Genomic DNA, 24,287 nt, shown 5'->3' with positions numbered 1-24,287 from the left:
TTTTATTTGACAGACACAGCGAGAGAGGGAACACAAGCAGGGGCAGTGGGAGAGGGAGAAGCAGGCTTCGTGCTGAGCAGGGAGCCCGATGCAGGGCTCGGATCTTCGATCCCAGGACCCTGGGACCATGACCCGAGCCAAAGGCAGATGCCCAACAACTGAGCCACCCAGGCGCCCCCCTAATGCTGTCCTTAAGATGGAGTCATTTCAACTCTATCCTCTCCTGTGTCGCAGTAGCCTGGCTGCTCAGAAATCCTAATTGCATCTCACAGACCCAAAGTTTAAAACAAAAAGTGTTACCTCGTGTGAACACTGAAAACATAGGGAGACTAGAAAAAGCCAGGACCCTCGCAACTTCCCAAGAGGAGTGTGGGTTGTTTCAGCCTCTGGCATATTTCCGTTATGCCTACAAAAGCCAAGTCTGCTATATTTGATTTTCTTCCTAGAAAAGACTTCAATCTTCTTAAAATTGATAGCAGGAAACCTTTAATGAAGGTTACTTATCCACAGCCTTAATTGGGCCTTTTAATGAAAGCTTCAATTCACATTTAATTGTAACAGGGTTTCTAAGTATAGCTAGTTAAAGCGCAGCACAGCAGGCTTACACATTTAAATTCCTGCAGAGACTTTATTGGAATCACATGGAGGGCTGCTGCTCAAAAACGTTCATTTTCCCTTTTAATCTGAGTGTCCTTTTGGGACAGGGCAGGAAAAGGGGGTGGGGGGCGGACAGCCTAGAGCCCAGCAAATTTCTCATTAGCTCAACTCTGTTACTGGCTTATTTTACAGACAAAAAAACAAAAAACAAAACTTCGATAAAGTTCTACACAGTCATCACCACCACCTGAGGCCCAAAGTCCAGAACACCCTTTTAACAAAATGAGCACTTAAGGATAGTATTTATCAGATTAGTAATGAGATTTAACCCAAAAGTTTCTGTGCCACGTGTTTCTCAACATGCACTTCTGAGCAGTATTCTTCCATGCACGACAGCTGCAGGATGGGGGAAACTAAAGACTCAAGATGAGCACTATGAATAGGCTAGTCTATTACATCCCACAGAAACTCACTTCAAGGACTGACCCCCACTAACCTACTCAAGATTAAGTGATAAGCCATTTTCAACCCTAGATTTGAACAAATCGTAACTAACACACACTTCTCCAACAGATTTATTTTGAAAGGAATGGATTTTGAGGAGAAAAAACATGGGGTAGAGGTATGGAATAGAAAATAAATACAAATGTAAGCTGTTTTGCTAATTGTTTTATAACCACAACAAATTTGTACAGAGAATGCCCTGTACAAAACAACACAATACAGGTTCAAAGATCGAGGTGTTCCCCTAGGCAAGGCTGAAGATTTCAGTCTCTGGTATTTGGAATTTAGGCTGCAGTCCTTGGTTTTGGATGGATCACTGGGTGTGTGACACAGTCCATGCTTTTAACCAGATTTGAACAGAAGAATGGCCACTTGGCCCAGGTAGAAGTAGATGAAGTGTTTGGTTTCATGTGTCACGTAACTACCGAAGTTCCTCCCCACGATGCAGTGCCAGGTGGGGTTGTACTTCTTATCAAACTCCTGGTGGGGGGAGAGGGGGAAAGAAAAAGAACACTAGAATTTCAGTGCTAAACCAGAGGTCAGAGTTTGCCTCCCAGATAAGCAGAGCCTGTAGGGGCAGAAAGAAGGAACGTTAGCATCTGCAAATTCTTAGCATGAAAGAATGTTCCCCAGCTTCAAGTCGCCTACATAGTGCATTAATGCATACATACTTGCAGTCTGAGCTAAGCTGAGAATGGGGGCTGGGGAGGTAAAAAGCAGTAAGGGCAGCCTCACAGACAGGGCACTTTGTTATCATGGTAATTTTGCCTTCATAGCTCCTATGATATTCTCTTTAATTGACAGCAGGTGATAACAGTTCTAGTTTATCACGTTATGTGTAAACAGAACAAACGAAATTATCCTCCTGTAGGTCATGCACCACAAAATCCAAAATGGTAAATATTTAGCCCCAAATACCCCATTCCTTAACTGCACTCCAGTATCAATGAAAACAAAAGATGTCCGAAGGGCAAAGCCTCAATTCGCATTTAAACCACTGTGGATCAAAATTTAAAGGGCACCAGATACTCTGCAATCCACTGTTCCACCCACAAAAAGAATGCTAGACGCAGAATCTGATAGTCACCTGTCAGATTTTATCCTTAATTTCAACAGCCCTCTCTTCCACATCTATCCTGATGGTGCTAATCTACACCTAGTACACAAAGATAGCAAACTGCAGGAACAACTTTCCCTATTTTCCTCAGCCAAAGGGGCTCTGAGAACAAGAACGCCTGTGGTAATTTCTCCACTAGGTGACTGTAGGGCAGGCGCCAAAGCCAGTCTTTCTCTATGTAATTCTTACAAGTCTCTGTGAGGAGTTACACAAAATTCGGCTCTCACGCTGTATGCAGCATGAACATCTTTTACATCTACTGGAATAACATTCTTAAAAGTTAGAGGAACCCACTGCTGCGTTTGTCAAAAAAGGTATTTCTGTTCCCTCTGCAGTGTTTCATCTTCCCATTCTCAACTAGGAACCCTCCCACGGCTTAAGCTGCCAGTTCCCTTCCCTTCCAGAAAACACAGCTCGGAGAAATTGGCAGTCCTGCCAGCTTTCTACAGACTGCCATTTACCAAGCCCTCACCCCAGCCCCCTAACCACCACTACCACCCACTTTCCCTCAACTGCCGACTAACTCCCCACCGAAAGGCTGGCAAGATCTCCCTCCGGCCCGGCTGGAAACACCCACGCAGCTCCCCCCCTCCGGAGCACCCAGATGGATCCTCCGCGCAGGAATCATGCAGAAGAGGGGGAACCGCTGCTCCCTGATCCTAGAAACCGTTGCTAGGTGGCGCTTTCCCCCTGCGGAGCTGGGTAATAAAAAAACTTCGGGCGCGGAGGGTCTGGTCTTCTCATCAGGAGCGCAAAATTCATCTGCGTCCTTTCTGGAAACCTCTACACCCGAGCTGCCCTGCGTGCCTCCAAGGATGTCTGCCAAGCGCTCTGGGGACGCAGGATCGGGAAGAAGGACTAAGTTGTGACTCGCCCCAGCTGCGCGCAAACGGCCCGAGCCCCCCCCGCCCGCGCGCCCCGTCCTCACCTTTTTAATATGGGCCGCAATGTCCTTCTCTATGTTGTATTTCTCCAACGCCTGAGTCGCACACTCCACCGAGTCCTGTTGCATCTCCTCCGACATATCGGCGTTTTTGATCACGGCCTTTCGGTCGCACATGGTTACCTGGGGGCGAGGCCCGGACAAGGGGTGAGGAGCTGGGGTGTAGGCTGCGCTTGCGAGGCGCCAGCTCCCCCAGCCCACTCCTCCCGCCCCCCACCCCGCTTCTCAGAAAGCGCGGGCCGCGCGGACCGAACAGCGGGAGAAGTCCCGCGGGAGATGTAACCAGGCAGCGAAGCCCCCCGCAGCCCCCGAGTCTCTCACCGAGGAGCAGGGGACGGCCAACTGCAACGGTCTCCTGGGGGAGGGGCTGGCGACACTCAGACCCGGCAGGAGCTACCGTCGCTACCGAAGCCGTGGCGCATCTAAGGAGCCCCACACCAGCCGCCGCCGCCTAGTGCCTAGGCCCCGCCCTGCTCCCGCCGGCCCCGCCCCCGAGGAACGTCCCCATTGGCTTGACGCAGCCCCCCAGGACTCTCCCATTGGTCCATAGACTCAATGGTTCCCTCAGGATCTTTCTCCTGCATTTTGTTGCAGACCACAATGCATCTCTCGCGGCGTCGGTTGCCCTGGCAATGGGCCGCACGCGGTGAGGCCCACACACCCCGAAGGTGGAGTTGGGGTGGGGTCGCGAGGACCACCCAGAGACTAGAGGGGTGCGAGGCGACTTTGTGCCCAAGCCAAGAGAAGTGCCTCCAGATTTTCGAAGGTTGTCCCAGGGTGTGTTCTCGAATATCTTGGGAAGTTGGGTGTCCTACGTCCCCCCCACCTCCACCCCAGGTCCAAAGGATTTAAGGATTCTAAGTGAGGTAGCCACTCCGTTCACTTAAAGGGTATTTCTGAAGCAGGGCTGGCTTTATGGCCGAGTAACCAGGGCAGTTGCAGAAGAGGGGCCCCAGGGCTTGGTTTAATGCTCTACTCTCTCATTCTTGAAATTCTTAATTTTTTTTTTTTTTTAACAAGGGACCCCACGTTTTCATTTTGCATTGGGTCCCACAAATTATGTAGCCGGGCCTCTTTTCAAATTTGGGGGTGGGTGGTAAGGTCTTCAGGAATGGGAGCGGTTTCCTTATTCTGGCTGGGCAAGGAAGACTTCCTTTAAGGGGCTCGGGTTTGGAAGTGCTGATCCCAGGTGTGTGTGTCCCGGCTGGGGCTTCTTGCTCGTTGAGGCAGTCTTTCCTGTGAGGGAGTTTCTTGGTTGCGGATTTATCTCTAAAGCGGAAGTACCCTAACGGATAGAAGGGCGTCCCTCAGGGGTATTTTCCTCTGGCTTTGGGAGACTAACCAGTAAGTGGTCTTGAGAGGTTGGGGAGCAGGGTCAGATCAGGTTTAAACCCCAGCACTGTCATTTACTAGCTGATTGAATCTCAGTTTTCTTATCCGTGAAGGGGGACTGAATATAAAAGGAAACCACTTCCTAGGCATGTTGAAAATATTAAAGGAACTGATGTTCTTGAAATTCTTCAGCGCAAGGTGTGGCATTGTAGTAAGTGCTCGGTGCATCTTCTCAAAAACTATCAGCTTATGGAACTATCCCAAGAGTCACAGCAAGATTTTGACCAATCCTTAAATGCCTATAATGTGTTTTTGCACTTCCATAAACAAGTTACCATATTCATCATGCAAACGGAAGCTTTCTGTTTACATTTCTGCATTTTCCTTCTTGACCATTACTCTCGTTAACCCAGAGCCCCTTATAACAATTGGACCAGACAGGCACACAATTCCAAAGAGAAACAGATGAGAATAATGAGAAGAGCTTCAGGTACAACATATGCGTATCAATTAAATAAAATTAAGAGGCGTTTCCCAGTGCCAGGTTTCCAGTGGAGGGATTATGGGTTTCAGAAAATAGTTCTGGGGGCGCCTGGGTGGCTCAGTTGGTTAGGCGACTGCCTTCGGCTCAGGTCATGGTCCCGGGGTCCTGGGATCGAGTCCCGCATGGGGCTCCCTGCTCTGCGGGGAGCCTGCTTCTCCCCCTCTCCCACTCCCCCTGCTTGTGTTCCCTCTGTCGCTGTGTCTCTCTCTGTCAAATAAATAAATAAAATCTTAAAAAAAAAAAATAGTTCTTTATGGTGTAAGGAGGTAGAAGTTGGGTTGGCAACAGGGGTGAGGCTGGGTTAGTGCTTCTACCTGACTTGGGTGTATGATTCAGAGCTACGGAATCTCCTCATGAGGCCAGAGCCTGAATTTTTCTTGGGGGCCTTTACTTTACATGAATATGTTTATATTTACTTTTTTGAAAAAAGATTGATTTATTTGAGAGAGAAAGCATGTGCCTGCACCCCCGGCACAGGAGCAGGAGGGATGCGGGCGGGGAGGGAGAGGAAGAGAGAGAGGGAATCTCAATCTCACAACCTTGAGACATGGCCTGAGCCAAAACCAAGAGTCAGACACTCAACTGACTGAGCCACCCACGTGCTCCTATATTTATTTTTCATATATATATTTTTTCAAATATATATATATATCCCTCTGATCTATGGCTTGGCCAGCTTCTCCTTGTTTGAATAGAAGGAGCTGAGAGTAAAGTATATGCCATAATAAGAATAGCAGCTGTTTATTGAGTGGTTGTTTACCACCAAGTGCTTTCATTCACTCAGTTATTCCTCACAGCAGCTGGGCCTGGGACCCCTTTCCTCCTGTCTCCCTTTTGGCATAGCTGTCTGCTCATTTAGATTCCAGCTCAAATGCCACCCTCCCTGACCTCCCATCTCTACTTGTCACTACCACCACCCTTTAGTGACTTTCTACAACCCTTGTATTTCCTCCATTGTACCTGCTTCATTTATTCCTTCAGAGGAATTATCTCGTATTTATTTGCTTGGTTACTGTCTCTCTGTCTCTCTCTTGTTCACTGCTGTGTCTTCAGCATCTAATTCAGTGTCTGCATTGAATTTATAGTATGCATTGAATTAAATTTACATTGAATTAAAATTACCAGGTCTTATATTGCCATTTTACAGATTAGGACGTTGACTTTCTCAAGGTCACATTTTTTGTTTAAAGATTTCATTTATTTATTTATTTATTTATTTTTATTTATCTATCTATCTGAGAGTAAGAGAGCACAAGTAGGGGGAGCAGCAGAGGAAGAGACAGAAGCAAGATCCCCGGTGAGCAGAGAGCCTGATGCGGGGCTTGATCCCAGGACCCAGGGTCATGACCTGAGCCGAACGCAGACGCTTAACTGACTGAGCCCAGGTGCCCCTCAAGTTCACATTGTTAATAAATGAATAAGTTCCGGGTCTGGATGATCCTAAAATCCATTCTCTCTCTCTTTGTTTTTAATTGATTTGAGAGAGAGAGAGAGAGGGAATGGGAGAGCACAGGCAGGGGGTAGGGCCAGAGGGAGAGGGAGAAGCAGACTCCTTGCTGAGCCAGGGAGCCTGACACAGGGCTGGATCCCAGGACCCCGCGATCATGACCTGAGCCAAAGGCAGGCGCTTAACCAACTGAACCACCCAGGCGCCCCTTAAATCCATTCTCTTAACTTCAGTATTATCTTAATATATTTAGCTGATTAGACAGTGCACCTTTTTCTTATTCATAACTTTGAAGAAAAGGAGTTTGAAATGGGATGATGTTGGGACGCCTGGGTGGTGCAGTCAGTTAAGTGGGACTCTTGGTTTCTGCTGTGATCGTGACATCTCTGTGCTTAGGGAAGAGTCTGCTTGGGACTGTCTCTCTCTCTCCCTCTGCCTCCACCCCCATCCCACTCCACCCCGTGCTTGTGCACGTGCTCTCTCTCAAATAAATAAATAAATAGATAAATCTTTTGAAAAAAGAAATGGGGAGCGCCTGGGTGGCTCAGTCGTTAAGCGTCTGCCTTCAGCTCAGGTCATGATCCCAGGGTCCTGGGATCGAGCCCCACATCGGGCTTCCTGCTCAGCAGGAAGCCTTGCTTCTCCCTCTCCCACTCCCCCTGCTTGTGTTCCCTCTCTTGCTGTCTCTCTCTCTGTCAAATAAATAAATAAAATCTTAAATAAATAAATAAATAAATAAGGAAATGGAATGATATTAAAGTTTTCTAACAGATAATAGGATTTTGTTTAGTAAATGCCTAGAACTTGTTCTCCATTTGTAGCACCTGCCTTCCCTAGCATCTCTGTGCTTGTACTGCTCATCTCAATCAGCTCTTGACGCTATAATTATTTTCTATAAACGTGAAAGAAGGGCACTACCAGAAATCCATGCCTTCCTGGTCTGTGCCTAACCCCCAAAGACCTGTTGGGGGGGGGGGTATTGTTTCTAGGAACCAAATACCTGTCTTTTTCATTCCTTTATCACTTATTTTTGCAGAATTATTTCTCATTTCCTATCTATTCATCCCACAGTGAGGCATCCCCTAATTATCAGCAAAATACACTGTGCAGCACGGATGCTTGAAATATGTACCTAGAATCAGTTACTGTCCCAACCTCAAGGAGCTTCTAGTCAACGGGAACCTAATCCTTCTAGTATCATAGGTTTGAGGGTTTGAAATACAAGGGGCCCAGCTGGTGAGTGAGGTGAGGTAGGTGGGAGTGGTAGGAACTATGGCAAATAGAAAAGCCCTTTAATTAAAAAAAATTCTTATTTATTTTAGAGAGAGAGTGTGCAGCGGGGAGGGGCAGAGGGAGAGAAGAGAATCTCAAGCAGACTCCACACTGAACCCAACGTAGGGCTCGATCCCGGGACCCTGAGATCACGACCTGAGCTGAAACTCAGTGTTGGATGCTTAACCAACTGTGCCACCCAGTGCCCCTAGAAAAGCCTCTTTATTTTTTTTTAAAGATTTATTTATTTATTTGAGAGAGAGAAAGAGAGTACATGAGAGGGGGGAGGGTTAGAGGGAGAAGCAGGCTCCCCGCTGAGCAGGGAGCCCGATGCGGGACTTGATCCAGGGACTCCAGGATCATGACCTGAGCCAAAGGCAGTCGCCCAACCAACTGAGCCACCCAGGCGCCCAGAAAAGCCTCTTTAAAAGTGCCAGGCAGATATTGCCATTTGGGAATGCTGACCCAGTGTTGCTAAATCTTCTGATTTTTCAAGAGTGATGAGACATCTGGATTATTTTTGAGAGAAATATCATTTTTAAATGTTGGTCACAAAATGATTTTTTAAAATACAGTGCAGTCTCGATACAGCCTATGGTCCTCTCATCTAGCTGAATACTCTCTTTTTGCAACCAGAAGACAAAATCAGAGAAGGCGGGCGCCAAATATATATATATTTGGTCTTTGTCTAGAGTTCCTGACACAGAGCCCTAAATGCCCTTGGAATTATCTGGAGTCTGCTTTTGTTATTCATAATGAGCCCCTATTAACTACTGATACCTGAGTTTATGCCAATGAGGTGACTTTTTGCAGGAGGGGGGCTGGATAGCTTCAGATATCTTTTTTTTTTTTTTTAAGACTCTATTTATTTATTTGAAAGAGAGAGAGAAACAGCATGACAGGGGAGAGGGTCAGAGGGAGAAGCAGGCTCCCCAGTGAGCAGGGAGCCCAATGTGGGACTCGATTCCAGGACTCTGGGATCATGACCTCAGCCGAAGGCAGTCGATTAACCAACTGAGCCACCCAGGTGCCCCAGCTTCAGATATCCAGATAGCTAGTCCCCAGAGGAATCAATCTTGTGATTAGAGGTTTAGAACTTTCCAACCCCCTTCCCCAGCCATGTCCCCTTCCCTGACCCTCCGCACTTCCTCACCTTTTGGGAACAGAGAGGGGCTGGAGATTAAATCCAATCTCCAATGGCCACACCTAGGTAATGAGATCTGCATAAAAACTCCCAAACCATGAAGTACTGTGAGGGTGGCGCCCCTGGAGAGGGCATGGAAACTCTGCACCCCCCCCATATGCATCTCTTCCATTTGGCTGTTCCTCAGTTGTCCTTTATAATAAATCTGTAATAGTAAGTAGAGTACTTTCTTGAGTTCTGTGAGTTGTTCTACAGAATTATCAAACCTGAGGAGGCTGTCATGGGAACCCCAAAATTTTTAGTCAGTTGGGCAAAGTGGGAACCTCACTTGCAGGGACATCTGAAGTGGGGACAGTCTTTTTTTTTTTTTAAGGATTTATTTATTTATTTATTTATTTATTTATTTATTTATTTAGAGAGAGGCTTGGGGGAGGGGCAGAGGGCAAGAGCGTCCCAAGCAGACTCCTCACTGGGTGCAGAGCCCATGTGGGCTCGATCTCAGGACCCCGAGATCAAGTCAGTGTCAGAGCTGAATTGAATTGTTGATGTTGGAGAATTGAAGAAGCTGTATGGAAAAATAAGGGCTTGGTGTTAGGGGGGAAGAAAACAGTGATGGAAGCGGTGTCAGAAAAAAGACCAGAAGGAAAAGGACCTGCTTGTGATTACACAGCAAGTTGGTTATGGAGCCTGGTCTGACTCCAAATCTGGTACTCTGTCACATTCGACAGGCTGGCTTATCCTTGGGTGCCGGGGATTTGATACTTTCTAGGAGTGAATGGAGTGTGGTCTATGCTTGCTAAATGGCACATAATGTTTGGGGAATGAGTGCTGAATAAATGAATGGATATAGCACCAAAATGCCTACACTTAGAGCTGCACGAAGACGATATCTGGTGTAGTTCTGATTGGCAGCAGGGAGGGGACAACTCATCATAGGCACTAGGAGATTCCCTGGGGAGGGGAGAAAGTGGAGACTCAACCTCATTCTTCGTTGATGAGAACCATCTGATCAGATTTAGAAAGCCTGAGAATAGGTCATTTCCAGGGTCCACTGGAAGTTCAGACAACACTAGAGTAAACCCACTATAACTCCACCAAGTAGAAACCCCAGAGAAGTTTCCTAAATCGTTCTCATGATTTTTGCCATACCTGCACCCTACCTCTACTACTATTTATTCAATATTTTTCTTTAATTAAACTCCCTTTATTTTTTTATTTTATTAAACTTTTAAAAAGATTTTATTTATTTATTTATTTATTTGACAGAGAGAGAGAGACAGCACAAGCATGGGGAGCAGCAGGCAGAGGGAGAGGGAGAAGCAGGCTCCCTGCAGAGCAAGGAGACCAATGCGGGGCTCGATCCCAGAATCCTGGGATCATGATCTGAGCTGAAGGCAGAGGTTAACCAACTGAGCCACCCAGGTGCCCCTAAAATAAGTATATTTTTAAAAGGCAAATGTATATTATTACCATAAATGGAAAACCAGTCTCATTTGTCATAAATGGAAAGTAACTATAAAACATGAATAAATATTAGAATATAAAACATTTTGTCCTCATATTGTTAAACTGATCTTGGAGACCACTAGTGATATGGTCCCACACTTGGGAAATGCTGCCCTAAGAGGAGGGTTCTTAAAGCGGGTCCATGGTTGGGTTTTACAAACCCCCTAGAATTATGCATAAAATATGTGTTGTGCTCAAAGGCATTTTTCCAGGGAGAGGATCTATAACTTCCAGCAGATGTATGAAGGGCTTTAGAACCCAAAGAGCATAAAGAACAATTGCCTTGGAATAACCCAAACTCCTGAAATGAATGTTTAGATTCCCTCCCAGAGTCCACTGAATTGGCCCACCTGGGGTTCCATAGCATCACATATCTGGGCAACTCACTCTATTCCACTCTAGCTACTAAACCTGCTTGAGGGGCGCCTGGGTGGCTCAGTTGGTTAAGCGACTGCCTTCAGCTCAGGTCATGATCCAGGAGTCCCGGTATTGAGTCCAGCATTGGGCTCCCTGCTCAGCAGGGAGTCTGCTTCTCCCTCTGACCCTCGCCCCTCTCATGCTCTCTCTCTCTCATTCTCTCTCTCAAATAAATAAATAAAATATTAAAAAAAAACTTGCTTGAAAAATCTTCTAAACCTGAAAATGTGCATTTTCTTTTTTTTAAAGATTTATCCATTTATTTTAGAGAGAGGGAGAGCATGTGCATGCGGGGGGGGGGTGCAGAGGGAGAAGGAGAAGGAGAGAAACAGACTCCCCACTGAGCATAGAGCCTGGGTGGCTGAGGGGCTCAATCCCACAACCCTGAGATCATGACCTGAGCCAAAATCAAGAGTCAGACACTCAACCGAGCCACCCAGGCGCCCCAGGTTCCTGATTTTTAAATGGCAAATGTATAAGGTGTATATTTATTATAAGGTGGTGGGAAGGATTATATTAAATAATGCATCTAAGACCTAACCAAGGTCCAAAAAAATGGTAGCTATTGCTGTTAGGTATTGAGAACTTAGTATATGCTTATATACTTATACTAAGAGAACTTAGTTGTCTCATTGACTTCTCACAACTTTATGGGGTGGATATCAAGTATCTCTCCGTTACACAGATGCTGGTCTCTCCGTTACACAGATGAGGAAAATAAGGTTCAGAGAGGTGAAGTCCCTTGCCTAAAGTCACCCTGCTCAGAAATGGCAGAGCTTGGTCTGACTCTGCAGTCACATATGGTAGGGGGAAACTCTGAGTTGCCCCACCTCCCCAGACAAAGAGAGATGATGCTCCAGTTCCTGGAGACTGTAGGTATCCCTGGCTCCTGGCCAAAGCCCCCTACATATATGTTGGATGGATGGATGGATGGATGGATGGATGGAAGGATGGATATTTCTAATTCAACATGGCTTCCTTTCACACTTGACCCTAGATTGGCCCTTGACTGTCTTGATCTTCCCTGGACAAACTACCTTTGTATTTTAGCCACCACACTTTCCCAGGGCCTTCAGAAAGCCCCTTGAGATTATTCATAAGCAGGCTGGGAGATCCTTTGCAGGGCTTGGAGCTCTACCCTCCCACAAACAGGCTAGAAAAGACCACAGCCTGCTCCACCTCTGCTTGCCACTGGTCCGGGATTACACTGTTCCCAGCCATGCCTAGCAATCATTTTTCAAGGTTTTCTGGGACCTCAAGCCCTTTCTTGGACCAGTTCTGTCATCAACCTAGCAGCCCTAGCCCTCTCTTACCTGAAAGGACATGTGAGATGTGACCTTGCAAACTCCCAGAATTGATTCAAGGACTCCTGCCCAGAAAGGATGGGCTCCATGGGAGAGTGCATAAGGCCTAGGTCTGAATCCAGAAATTTCCTCCCCATGGAGAAGGGCTGGCACTAGCCTGGGGCTGGCAGGGGAACTGAGCTTTAGAGCCAAGTACTGTACTGCAGGGCAGGGAGAGTGAGGCCAGACAGGCTAGGACAACTCAGGGAAGAAAAATCTCCTCCCTGGCCAATAGCCAAGCCTTGCCTGAGTGGACAGACCCCTCTGAAGGCTCACTGCTCAGCCGTCTGTCCATGGGGGGCAGCAGATGAATTCAGGCACATCCAGAGAGGCCTAGTTCACCCCCCTCGGCTTCCAACTAATGGGCAGAGCAACCCAGGGCAGAGGCTAAAAGGCCACATGGGCTTGGGTATGCATCCCGACTCTACCCCAACTAAAGTGTGTAACCTTAGGTGAGTGAGTCCACCTCTCTGAGCCTCAGTTTTCTTATTTGTAAAATGGGGATTGCAATAGTCCTTGTTTCTCGGGGACAATTTGAAGATTGAGATGGTGCATATAAAGTATATAGTGCAAGACTTGGCACATGGCAAAAGTCAACGATGCCAGCTACCAATTATTATTAATGTTACCCTAAACCAGGATTTTTCCACCTTGGCACTAACATTTTGGACCAGAAAGTTTTTTGTTAGGGGCCCATCCTGTGCTTTGGAGGATGTTCTCAGCATCCATAGCCTCTACCTCCTAGACGCCAATTGCATTTCATGCCCAATTGTCAACCAAAAATGTCTGCAGACAACACCAAATGTCCCCTGCAGGGTGAAATGGCCCCAGTTGAGAACGACTGCTGTAAACAATCTAGACTGAGTCCAAATTTCATGAATGCCAAACTCACAGCCCCATGTAAAGACCACAAGGCAGGCAGGCCTACTATAGATGAAGGGATGGGATATCCAACAATTACAGAACAGGTTCCCTCCAGTGTGAGCTAAGAAGCAGGACCTGTACTTGCTCTGGGAGCTAACAGCCCCCTCTGACTCACTAGTGACCTCAGTGCCACTCTTTAATTATATGCAAAATGGCCACCAGTTAACTCTCAATTATTCTAGGGCCCAGACAAAGGGACAAGTTGTGGGTATCTGATTTCTGGCATCTGCATTCTTTTTCACTGACAGGGACAAACTTGACTCTCCAGAACTCAAGAGTTCATTCAGACCTTCATTCATGACTGCTGAAAGATTTTTTTTTTTTAAGATTTTAGGGACTTGGGGGCGCCTGGGTGGCTCAGTTGGTTAAGTGACTGCCTTCAGCTCAGGTCATGATCCTGGAGTCCCGGGATCGAGTCCCGCATCGGGCTCCCTGCTCAGCAGGGAGTCTGCTTCTCCCTCTGACCCTCCTCCCTCTCATGCTCTCTGTCTCTCATTCTCTCTGTCTCAAATAAATAAATAAAATCTTAAAAAAAAAAAAAAGATTTTAGGGACTTGGGCACCTGGGTGGCTCAGTCAGTTAGGCGTCTGCCTTCGGCTCAGGTCATGATATCAGAGTCCTGGGATCAAGTACCACATCGGGCTATCTGCTCAGCGGGGAATCTGCTTCTCTCTCTGCCCTCACCCAGCTTGTGCTCTCTCTCTCTTTCTCTCTCACTCTCTCTCTCAAATAAATAAAATCTTAAAAAAAAAGATTTTAGGGACTGCTGAGAGATTTTTGAGAGAGAACTAGGTGTCAGTCATTGTTCTGGGTGTGGAGGATTGTGATATTGTGACTTATAATGAGAAATATATATTTGATCTTCATCCTGGTTCCTGGCTCAGAGCTCCCAAAACCTTGGAATTTCCTGAGCAGTTAGAGAAATGGCAGCATCCTTTTTTTCTTTTTCTTTTATTTTAATATTTTATTTATTTATTTGACAGAGAGAGAGCACAAGCAGAGGGAGCAGCAGAGGGAGAGGGAGAAGCAGGCTCCCTACTGAGCAGGGAGCCCAATGCAGGGCTTGATCTCAGGGCCCTGAGACCATGACTTGAGCCGAAGGCAGACACTTTACCAACTGAGCCACCCAGGTGCCCCCCTTTTTTTTCCTTTTTAAACACAACTCAGCTATCGTATCATTTTATTTGTAATCAGTTTGTGTCTCTGTGGCAGCATCTTTTGTCATAACATTTGGTCTCTAGTTTCAGTTCCTGAAATGGGTGAAATGGGTGAATTGGGTGTCTTGTTATCATAACAAGTCTTTCTCTACTATGTTTATGTTAATAAGGTTTATGTTAATAAAGTGACTTTTGGAAAGTACCTAAGGATTGGAGCTGATTGCCAGCAGAGCCAACCGTTAGAAGGTTGGAACTTTCAGCCCCACCTCTGACCCAAGGGAGGGGTGAGGGGCTGAAGGTTGAGTTCAATAATAACTAATGCCAATGATCTAGTCAATCATGCCTATGTTTTGAGGCCTCCATAAAAACCCAAAAGGACAGGGTTTGGAAAGCTTATGGGTTGGTGAACATGTGGAGATGCAGGGAGAGTGGCATGCCAGGAAAGGGTGTGGAAGCTCTGAGCCCTTTCCCCATACTTTGCCTTACGTGTGTCTCTTCCATCTGGCTGTTCCTGAGTTACATCCTTTCACAATAAACTGGTGATCCAGTAAATAAAATGTTTCTCTGAGTTCTGTGAGTTGCTCTAGCAAATTAATCAAACCCAAGGAGAGGGTCATGGGAACCTCTGATTTATAGCCAGTTAGAAGTATAGGTAACAGGGGCGCCTGGGTGGCTCAGTCGTTAAGCGTCTGCCTTCAGCCCAGGTCATGATCCCAGGGTCCTGGGATCGAGCCCCGCGTCAGGCTCCCTGCTCGGTGGGAAGCCTGCTTCTCCCTCTCCCACTCCCCCTGCTTGTGTTCCCTCTCTCACTGTGTCTCTCTCTGTCAAATAAATAAATAAAATCTTTAAAAAAAAAAGTGTAGGTAACACACACACACACACACACACACACAAAGGAGAGAAAGAAGAAGTGGTCGTGGTGGTACAGGTAACAACCCGGGCTTGTGACTGGTGTCTGCTGTGGGATGGGTAGGGCAGTCTTGCAGGGCTGGGCCCTTAACCTGTGGATTCTAATGCTATCTCCACAGAGAGTGTCAGAATTGAGGTGAATTGTAGGACGCCCAGCTGGTGTCCAGCGAATTGCTTGTTGGTGTGAGGGAAAACCCTCCGCCCATATATGGTAATTGGTGACCAAAACCCTATTAGGAATGTACAAGAGGGTTGCCTGGGTGGCTCAGTTGGTTAAGCATCCCTTGATTTCCGCTCAGGTCATGATCTCCCTTGCATCGGGCCCCACACTGGGCGTGGGGCCTGCTCAAGATTCTTTCTCTCCCTCTGCTGCTCACCCCCCAACCCCCGACCCTGCTCACCCACACGCGTGCTCTCTCTCTAATAAAAAAAAATTTTTTTTTTAAATGAATGTACAAGAGAAGAAAATGTGCAATGTCCTGTCTTCATGGAACCTATATTCTAACAGGAGAATAAAGATAATAAACAAGCAAAAATATGTCATACCCTGATAAGTGCAGTGGATAAAAATAAAGTAGAAGAAGAGAACCAAGGGTGACAGGATGAGGAGTCTTGTTTTTTTGTTTTTTTTTTTTAAAGATTTTATTTATTTATTTGAGAGAGAGAGAATGAGAGACAGAGAGCACGAGAGGGAAGAGGGTCAGAGGGAGAAGCAGACCCCCCACTGAGCAGGGAGCCCGATGCGGGACTCGATCCCAGGACTCCAGGATCATGACCTGAGCCGAAGGCAGTCGCTTAACCAACTGAGCCACCCAGGCGCCCGAGGAGTCTTGTTTTAAATAGAGGTTTCTGGGCAGGACTCTCCAAGAAGGTGCCATTTGAGCCAAGATTTGATGACCGGGTGGAGGACAGAGTGTGGAGAAGCCAGTGGGGGCAGAGAGGCCAGGTAGAGGCTATTGCATCAGATGGCTTGAACCAGACAGAGGTAGGAATAGAGGTGGTTGTATTTTAGATATATTCTGAGGGTGGAGCTGACAGATTTGCTGATTAATTGAATGCAAGGTGTGAGGAAAGAGAGGAGTCAAGCATGACTCCAAATCTTGTGGCCTGAACAATGAGAAGAATAGATTGGGTTGAGGAAGGCTGGACAAAACAGAAACAAAAAGTTGTTTTGGCCATGTTAAGTTTAAGATACCTATCTTGTTGGTGTGATATATGAGTTCTGGGAAGTAGTCCAGGCCAGTGCTATAATTTGGGGAGTCATCAGTTTATAAGTGACATTTAAAGCCATGAGACTGGATGAGGTCATCACGGAGGGAGGAGTACATGAAGATGGAAGAGGTAATGCTTATTCAGCTAACAACATTCTCTGAGCTTTTAACATGGGCCAGGCCCTAAGGTAGGTGCTAGGTACAGAGATGTATATCCCTAGGCACCTACCCAAGAGACGCTCCATTACTTATTTAATTTTTCCTGTCTAAGTGCTTTGGCCACTTAGAGGATAAACATTGGGAGTTCCCACCCTGCCTCTTAGTCACTTATTTTTTTCAACAGATACTTATTGAGCACCTACTTGTACAAGGCCCCTGTTTAGGCATTAGGATCATGAAAGGAAGTAAGTCAGATACGGCTCCATACTAATGGTATTTACATTTTGTATGTGGAAGAGGTGGGCATTGAACAAGATGCATATGATGATGTGATTACAGTTGTGACAAATGCAATGACAGAGAATGTAGGCTAGTATGAGAGCTGTTAACGAGGGCTGTGCCCTAGCCTGGGAGGTAGGAAGGCTTGCCTGGGAAGTCACATTCGAGGAGCAATCTAAAGGAAGAGGAGCTTGCAGAAGGGGACATGCAGAAGCTTCTCAGGTGAAAGGAATAGCACAAAGACCTGAAGTCTCAAAGGAGGTTGAGAGCTCAGGAAGGCCAACTTGGCTACAGAGAAGTGATCTGGGGAGTGGGAGAGATGAAGCTGGGTGGGGGGGTGGGAGCGGGCAACAGCCACACCTTCAGGGTCTTGTGAGCCTAGCTAAGACACATGGACTCTGTCCTGGGGCCATCATTGGCCCTGAAAGGCTATAGGTTGGGCTTCACGTGATCATAGGGTCACTAAGAAGGGTAGGCCAGGGCAGGGGAGCCAATGTGGCAGCCAAGTCACCACTGAAGAAGTATTTGACTATTGCCCCTTTGCCTCGGTCTCTAGGTTGCTCCATTTTATTTTATTTTATTTTTATTTTTTAAAGATTTTATTTATTTATTTGACAGAGAGATAGAGAGACAGCACAAGTAGGCAGAGTGGCAGGCAGAGGGAGAGGGAGAAGCAGGCTTCCCGCTGAGCGGGGAGCCCGATGCGGGGCTTGATCCCAGGATCCTGGGATCATGACCTGAGCCGAAGGCAGCCGCTTAGCCGACTGAGCCACCCAGGCGCCCCTAGGTTGCTCCATTTTAGACATCTGTTTGTAGAGCCCCAGTTCCCTCCAGGGCAGGAGGGATGTCCTCTCTCAGAAGAGTAGAATCCTTGGTGCCCCCAAAATTGGCATCTGGGGATCTCAAAGCCAGATTTAAGGCTGGACATAAAAGTCTGTTTCTTCCAGGAGCCACTCCAGAGATATTACAGATAGTCCCTGGTTTAGAAGATGGTTAGACTTAAGATTTTTTGACTTTACAATGGTGCAAAAGTGATACACATTCAGTGGAAACCATACTTTGAATTTTGATTTTGGATCTCTTCCTAGGCTGGCGATATGCGGTACTATATGCTTTCGCCCACAGCTTCCTGTCAGCCGTGCAATCGCAAGGGTAAAAGACTAATGATACACGTACAGCCATTCTGCTTCTCACTTTCAGTACAGTGTTTAATGAATTAAATGAACTAGTCAACATTTTATTATACAATAGGATTTGTGGGCGCCTGGGTGGCTCAGTTGGTTAGGCGACTGCCTTCGGCTCAAGTCATGATCCTGGAGTCCCTGGATCGGGTCCCACATCGGGCTCCCTGCTCAGCGGGGAGTCTGCTTCTCCCTCTGACCCTCCCCCCTCTCATGTGCTCTCTCTCTCTCATTCTCTCTCTCAAATAAATAAATAAATAAATCTTAAAAAAAAATTAAAAAAAAAAAATAGGATTTGTGTTAGATGATTTTGACCAACTATAAGCTAATGTAAGTGTTCTGAGTTTTTTTATTTTTTTCATTTATTTGACAGAGAGAGACATAGTGAGAGAGGGAATACAAGCAGGGGGAGTGGGAGAGGGAGAAGCAGGCTTCCCGCTAAGCAGGGAGCCTGATGCGGGGCTCGATCCCAGGACCCTGGGATGGTGACCTGAGCTGAAGGCAGACGCTTAACGACTGAGCCACCCAGGCACCCCCCAAGTACTTTTCAGGTAGGCAAGGCTAAGCTATGATGTTCAGTAAGGTGTATTAAATGCATTTCCGACTTAGGATATTTTCAACTTATGATGGGTTTATTGGAATAAACCCCATCGAAAGTCAAAGAATATCTGTATTTCATTAAGCAGAGGTGCCAGGTTGTTCCAGCCAGAGCCTCTGTGACTCTCTTCTCTATGATTATTTTCTATCCGAGTTCATATAAATTAGATTCCTGGATTTACGGGCCCTTTACCATCAGGCTATAAAGTAAAATAAATAATTTTAATGCAGTTAATTGCAACCGTTCTCAGTCTCAATGCCAATGTCACAGCCATCACAGGTGTGAAACATTTAGAGAACCAGTTTTCTTTCCTGACATCCATTTTTTATTAAAGATTATAAAAATAATAAATGTGCGGGGCGCCTGGGTGGCTCAGTCATTAAGCGTCTGCCTTCGGCTCAGGTCGTGATCCCAGAGTCCTGGGATCGAGCCCCACATCGGGCTCCCTGCTCCGCGGGAAGCCTGCTTCTCCCTCTCCTACTCACCCTGCTTGTGTTCCCTCTCTCGCTGTGTCTCCCTCTGTCAAATAAATAAATAAAATCTTTAAAAAATGATAATAATAATAATAAATGTGCAAAGTAAAAGAGAAGAACACAAGGAATTAAATTATAATGATTAACTGTACAGAGAGGACCATTGTTAATATTTTGCCCTAAAAAAATCATCATTTTTCGGGGTGGCTGGGTGACTCAGTTGTTAAGCGTCTGCCTTCAGCTCAGGTCATGATCCCAGGGTCCTGGGATTGAGCCCCACATCAGGCTCCCTGCTCTGAGGGAAGACTGCTTCTCCCTCTCCCACTCCCCCTGCTTGTGTTCCCCCTCTCGCTGTCTCTCTCTCTCTCTCTGTCAAATAAATAAATAAAATCTTAAAAAAAAATCATCACTTTTCAATGCATATGTATATATATCCATACTCATGTGATACCTATCACACTGTAAATATCATTTTTTTTTTTTAAGATTTTATTTATTTGACAGAGAGAGACACAGCGAGAGAGGGAACACAAGCAGTGGGAGTGGGAGAGGGAGAAGCAGGCTCTCCGCAGAGCAGGGAGCCCGATGCGGGACTCGATCCCAGGATCCCGGGATCATGACCTGAGCCGAAGGCAGTCGCTTAACCGACTGAGCCACCCAGGCGCCCTGTAAATATCATTTTTTAAAAGATTTTATTTATGGAGCACCTGGGTGGCTCAGTTGGTTAAGTGACTGCCTTTAGCTCAGGTCATGATCCTGGAGTCCCAGGATCGAGTCCCGCATCGGGCTCCCTGCTCGGCAGGGAGTCTTCTTCTCCCTCTGACCCTCCCCCATCTCATGCTCTCTCTCTCTATCTCATTCTCTCTCTCAAATAAATAAATAAAATCTTTTAAAAAAAAGATTTTATTTATTTATTTGAGAGAGAGACAGCACAAGCAGAGCTGGGGGCAGCAGAGGGACAGGGAGAAGCAGACTCCCCACTGAGCAGGGAGTCCAATGTGGGGCTTGATCCCAGGACCCTGGGATCTTGACCTGAGCCAAAGGCAGACACTTAACTGACTGAGCCACCCAGGTGCCCCTGTAAATATAATTTTTGTTACATGCTATTCCATGTCCTTAAAAGCCTTCTACAACATAATTTTTTTTTTTTTAAGATTTTATTTATTTGACAGAGAGAGACACAGTGAGAGAGGGAACACAAGCAGGGGGAGTGGGAGAGGGAGAAGCAAGCTTCCCGCCGAGCAGGGAGCCCGATGCGGGGCTTGATCCCAGGACTCTGGGATCATGACCTGAGCTGAAGGCAGACACTTAACGACTGAGCCACCCAGGTGCCCCCAACATAATTTTTCAATAGCTTCTTAATAGTCCATCCATAATTATTTTCCATCAATCACTTTTTGAAACAATCCCTTATCATTGGACACTTGGGTTGTTTCCAGTTTTTCAATACTGTAACAACACTTTGTTCTGATGAACATCTTTCAAAGTTAAAAATAATCTTTGTTTTATTCTACTTTCAGAAGTAATAGGTACTCATTGTATAAAAGTCAAACACTGCAGCAATGGAGACTCTGGAAAAGAACATTCTGGTAATCTTACAACTCAAAGATAACAACTGTTAAAATTAGATTTTTTAAATGAATAGAATAGGTTTTTTTCTCTCTTTTTACCAAAATGAGATGATTCTGAGTTGTCTGTGTCACGACATATAAATCTGCTTCATTCTACAATAATCTTCCCTACATTCCAATCCCCACGATTGCTACCTGCCCACACACATCTGTATGCACACACTGCCTCCCCTCCAGGTACCAGGCATGAACCATGTCGAATCCTGCATCATTAATTTCCCCCATCTACTGGATTATTCCCATTAGTGTACAAACATCCTGCAACACTCTATCTTCAATAAATGCCTTCCTTAACTCTACATTCTTCTCTAGCTACCACCCCATTCAGCTCTCCTCCAAAGAGTTGCCTACACAGTTAACGCCCCCTCACCCATGGAGGCTGCGTTCCAAGACATCCAGTGGATGCCTGAAACCACAGACAGTACAGAATCCTAGATATATACTATATTTTTCCTAAACGGACATACCTATGATAAAGTTTATGAATCAGGCACTGTAAGAGATGAACAGCAATAGCTACACTAACAATCAATAATTAACAATTAGTAACAATTAACAATAAAATGGAACAATTATAACTGTAGAACAATTATAGAACTGTCCTAAAAGTTGTGTGAATATGATCTCTCTCTCAAAATATCCTATTGTGCTGAACTCCCCCTTCTTTTGATGTGAGATGATAAAATGCCTGTGTGATGAGATGAATTGAGGTGAATGGCAGGCATTGTGATGTAGCGTTGGGCTCCTATTGACCTTCTGAGGATAGTCAGAGGAGGATCATCTGCTTCCAGACTGAAGCTGGAGCTGGGGAAAGTGAAACCGTGGATGGGGAGGAGGGAGGGAAACTACTATCTCAATGTCTCTGATTCAGAACTATGAGAAATGAATTTTGCTCGCTTATAAGCCACCCAGTCGGTGATACTTTGTTACAGCAGCCTGAACGGACTTTTGCCCATCGTCTCCTCAAGTCACCGCACCAAAACAGCTTATCAAGGTGACCAGTGACTACCACAAATCCAGTGACCAGTTCTCAGCACTTACATTGATGTTCTTGTGTCACAATTTGCTTTCTTCCCTTCTGAAGCTCATTATTTGCTTGGGTTTCAGGATCCCCGGGACTCTCACAGTTCTCCTCTCTCCTGGGTGCTCCTCCTCAGCTTCAGCTGCTTGCCCGCCTCTTCTCCCTGACCTCTGAAGGAAGGAGTGTCCCAGGCCTCACTCTTTGGGCCACGTCTCATAGTCTCTATTTTCATGGATCTAAAAACCAGCTCCATGCCCAGAACTCCTGTTTTAGTCTGCTTGGGCTACTATAAGAGAACACTATAGACTTGGGGGCTTAGAAACAACCAAAATTCATTTCCACAGTTCTGGAGGCTGCAAATCCAAGATCAGAGAGCTGACATGGTTGGGTTCTGGTGAGAGCCCTCTTCCTGGTTTATAGCCGGCTGTCTTCTCCCTGTGTCCTCACATGGTGGAAGGAGAAAGGGACTTTCTGAGGTCTCTTTTATAAGGGCCCCAGTCCTATTCTTAAGAGTTCTACCCTTATGGCCTAATACTTCCTCAAAGCCCTTCCTCCTAATCCTATCACACTCGGGGGGCATAAACATTCAGTCTGCAGGAAGCCCCAAATTTGTAGTCAGCCAGAAAAAAAACTGGGTACACTGGAACCCCATTTGTGGCCCTTGCCTAAAGTAAGGATAAGTTTTGTGGGACTGAGCCCTTAACCTGTGGGGTTCTGCACTCTGGGTAGTGTCAGAATTAAATTGAATTGGGGTGCCTGGGTGGCCCAGTCGGTTAAGCGTCTGACTTTGGCTCAGGTCATGATCTCAGGGCCCTGAGATTGGGCTCTGCACTCAGCAGGGAGCCTGCTTGTCCCTCTCCCTCTCCCTTTGCCGCTCTCCCGCCACTCATGCTTTCTCTCTCTCAAATAAAGAAAATCTTTTAGGGCGCCTGGGTGGCTCAGTCATTAAGCGTCTGCCTTCAGCTCAGGTCATGTTCCCAGGGTCCTGGGATCGAGTCGCACATCAGGCTCCCTACTCAGCTGGGAGTCTGCTTCTCCCTCTCCCTCTGCCTGCTGCTTCCCCTGCTTGCGCTCTCTCTCTCTGTCAAATAAATAAATAAAATCTTTAAAATATATAAATAAGCCACAAATAGGAGAAAAGAAAAGATGTGAATAAATGGAAAGTAACATCAAGGTTCTGGATGGGAAGGCCAAATATAGCAAGAATGAAAAAATTTTCCACATGTAAATTTATAGATTTAACACCATCCCAATTAAAATACCAACAAGATGTTGACAGAAAGATGCTAGATTATGCTTAGATAAATCATGGGGTGCCTGGTTGGCTCAGTTGGCTAAGCGTCCAACTCTTGATTTCAGCTCAGGTCATGATCTCAGGGTTGTGAGATCGAGCCCCAGGTAGGGCTTTGCGCTGGTCATGGAGCCTGCTTAAGATTCTCTCTCTCCTGGGGCACCTGAGTGGTTCAGTTAGTTAGGCATCCGACTCATGACCTTGGCTCAGGTTATGATCAGGCCCCTGCGTGGGGCTCTGTGCTCAGTGGGCAGTCTGCTTGAGATTCTCTCTCTCCCTCTCCCTCTGCCCCTTTTCCCCCAAAAGAGTTTGCAAATCAGCAACACAACTAAGCCTTTCAGAGGTACAAATAGGAGGAAAATTCTAGACTGGGGTCATACAGTTCTTGCTACCACTGAACACCAAAACTCACCAAGTCAGGGATCTGGAGGCCACGGAGGGTTTGGCCAAGCAAAAGACTGGGGAAGCAGAGGTGGAGAAATCAATGTTCCAAGAAGTAGTAGCCCCTGTGAAGATCAAGTGCAGGCTTTCAGACACAGAAGTTGGCTGAGGAGTAGTGGGAGATGAGGAGAAGCTGGGGGAGGCACATGATGAAGAGCCAAGATAAGGGTGTGGAGATGGGGCTCTCTCTAGGGGGCAGACACTTTGTCTCCTCCACTGCTGAGTCCCTAGTATCTAGCCCAGTGCACACAGTAGATGTTCTATAAATATCATGGAGATCTTTCCATACCTGCATATATGGACTTGGATTTTGTAACATCTGCATAGTGTTCAGGTCTCCACATTTCCCCTGTGACAGGTCCATCTCACTGGATGGACCTGGAAGTTGCTTCCAGTTATTAGGGAATCATAGTTATTATTAATGAACATCCTAGCATTTAGAATACAGCTCCCCCTGTGGCCCTTCTTTCCAAGGGCCAGGAGGGATCCCTTGGATTTTTGCTTGGTCCAGTTCTGCTCTCTTGGTTCCCAAACAAGCACCCTTTTGCTATTCATGGTCCCCTCAGAGACTGTGAGACTATAGTCCCCTCAGGCCTTCCCCTTCCCCCAGCCTACTCCCCTTTACAATCATCTTATTCAGGGATATACAATAAACATTTGTATGGTAAAGCAACTCACACTGATTTCTACTGAGCAGCTGAAATACTCAGGACTTACATATATACCCTAACCCAGCCAGGCTCTGATTTACATTAGGGCTTCTCACCAGAAGTCACCTATGGTTCTAGAGGTAGAAAGAACACACCTCACCCCCAACTCATGCCATTATTGTGCTGAGCTACTGAG

The 24,287-nt window shown here is 46.3% G+C and overlaps 1 protein-coding gene across 2 annotated transcripts; it reads right to left on the bottom strand.

The window, feature by feature from the left end:
• Window positions 1-1,156: 1,156 nt before the first annotated feature.
• Window positions 1,157-23,490, bottom strand: DYNLL1 (dynein light chain LC8-type 1). 2 transcript variants are annotated; one of them, XM_064578497.1, is made up of 3 exons: window positions 23,413-23,490; window positions 3,147-3,284; window positions 1,157-1,581 (listed from the first exon to the last, which is right to left on the bottom strand). In XM_064578497.1, exons 2-3 carry the CDS (start codon window positions 3,276-3,278, stop codon window positions 1,444-1,446), a joined length of 270 nt encoding a protein of 89 aa, XP_064434567.1. In that variant the 5' UTR covers window positions 3,279-3,284; window positions 23,413-23,490; the 3' UTR covers window positions 1,157-1,443. The 2 variants fall into 2 exon arrangements, with proteins under 2 accessions (XP_064434567.1, XP_045743456.1); XM_045887500.3 differs by lacking the exon at window positions 23,413-23,490 and adding an exon at window positions 3,483-3,639.
• Between the last annotated feature and the right edge of the window lie 797 nt (window positions 23,491-24,287).

The sequence above is a fragment of the Mirounga angustirostris genome, unplaced genomic scaffold (assembly GCF_029215605.1).
Source record: "Mirounga angustirostris isolate CCGP_5_RB_7025 unplaced genomic scaffold, mMirAng1.0.hap1 SCAF_14, whole genome shotgun sequence".
NCBI classification, from domain to species: Eukaryota; Metazoa; Chordata; class Mammalia; order Carnivora; family Phocidae; genus Mirounga; species Mirounga angustirostris.
The sequence above is the reverse complement of the archived record's forward strand: the minus strand, read 5'-3'. Positions and strand labels throughout refer to the sequence as shown.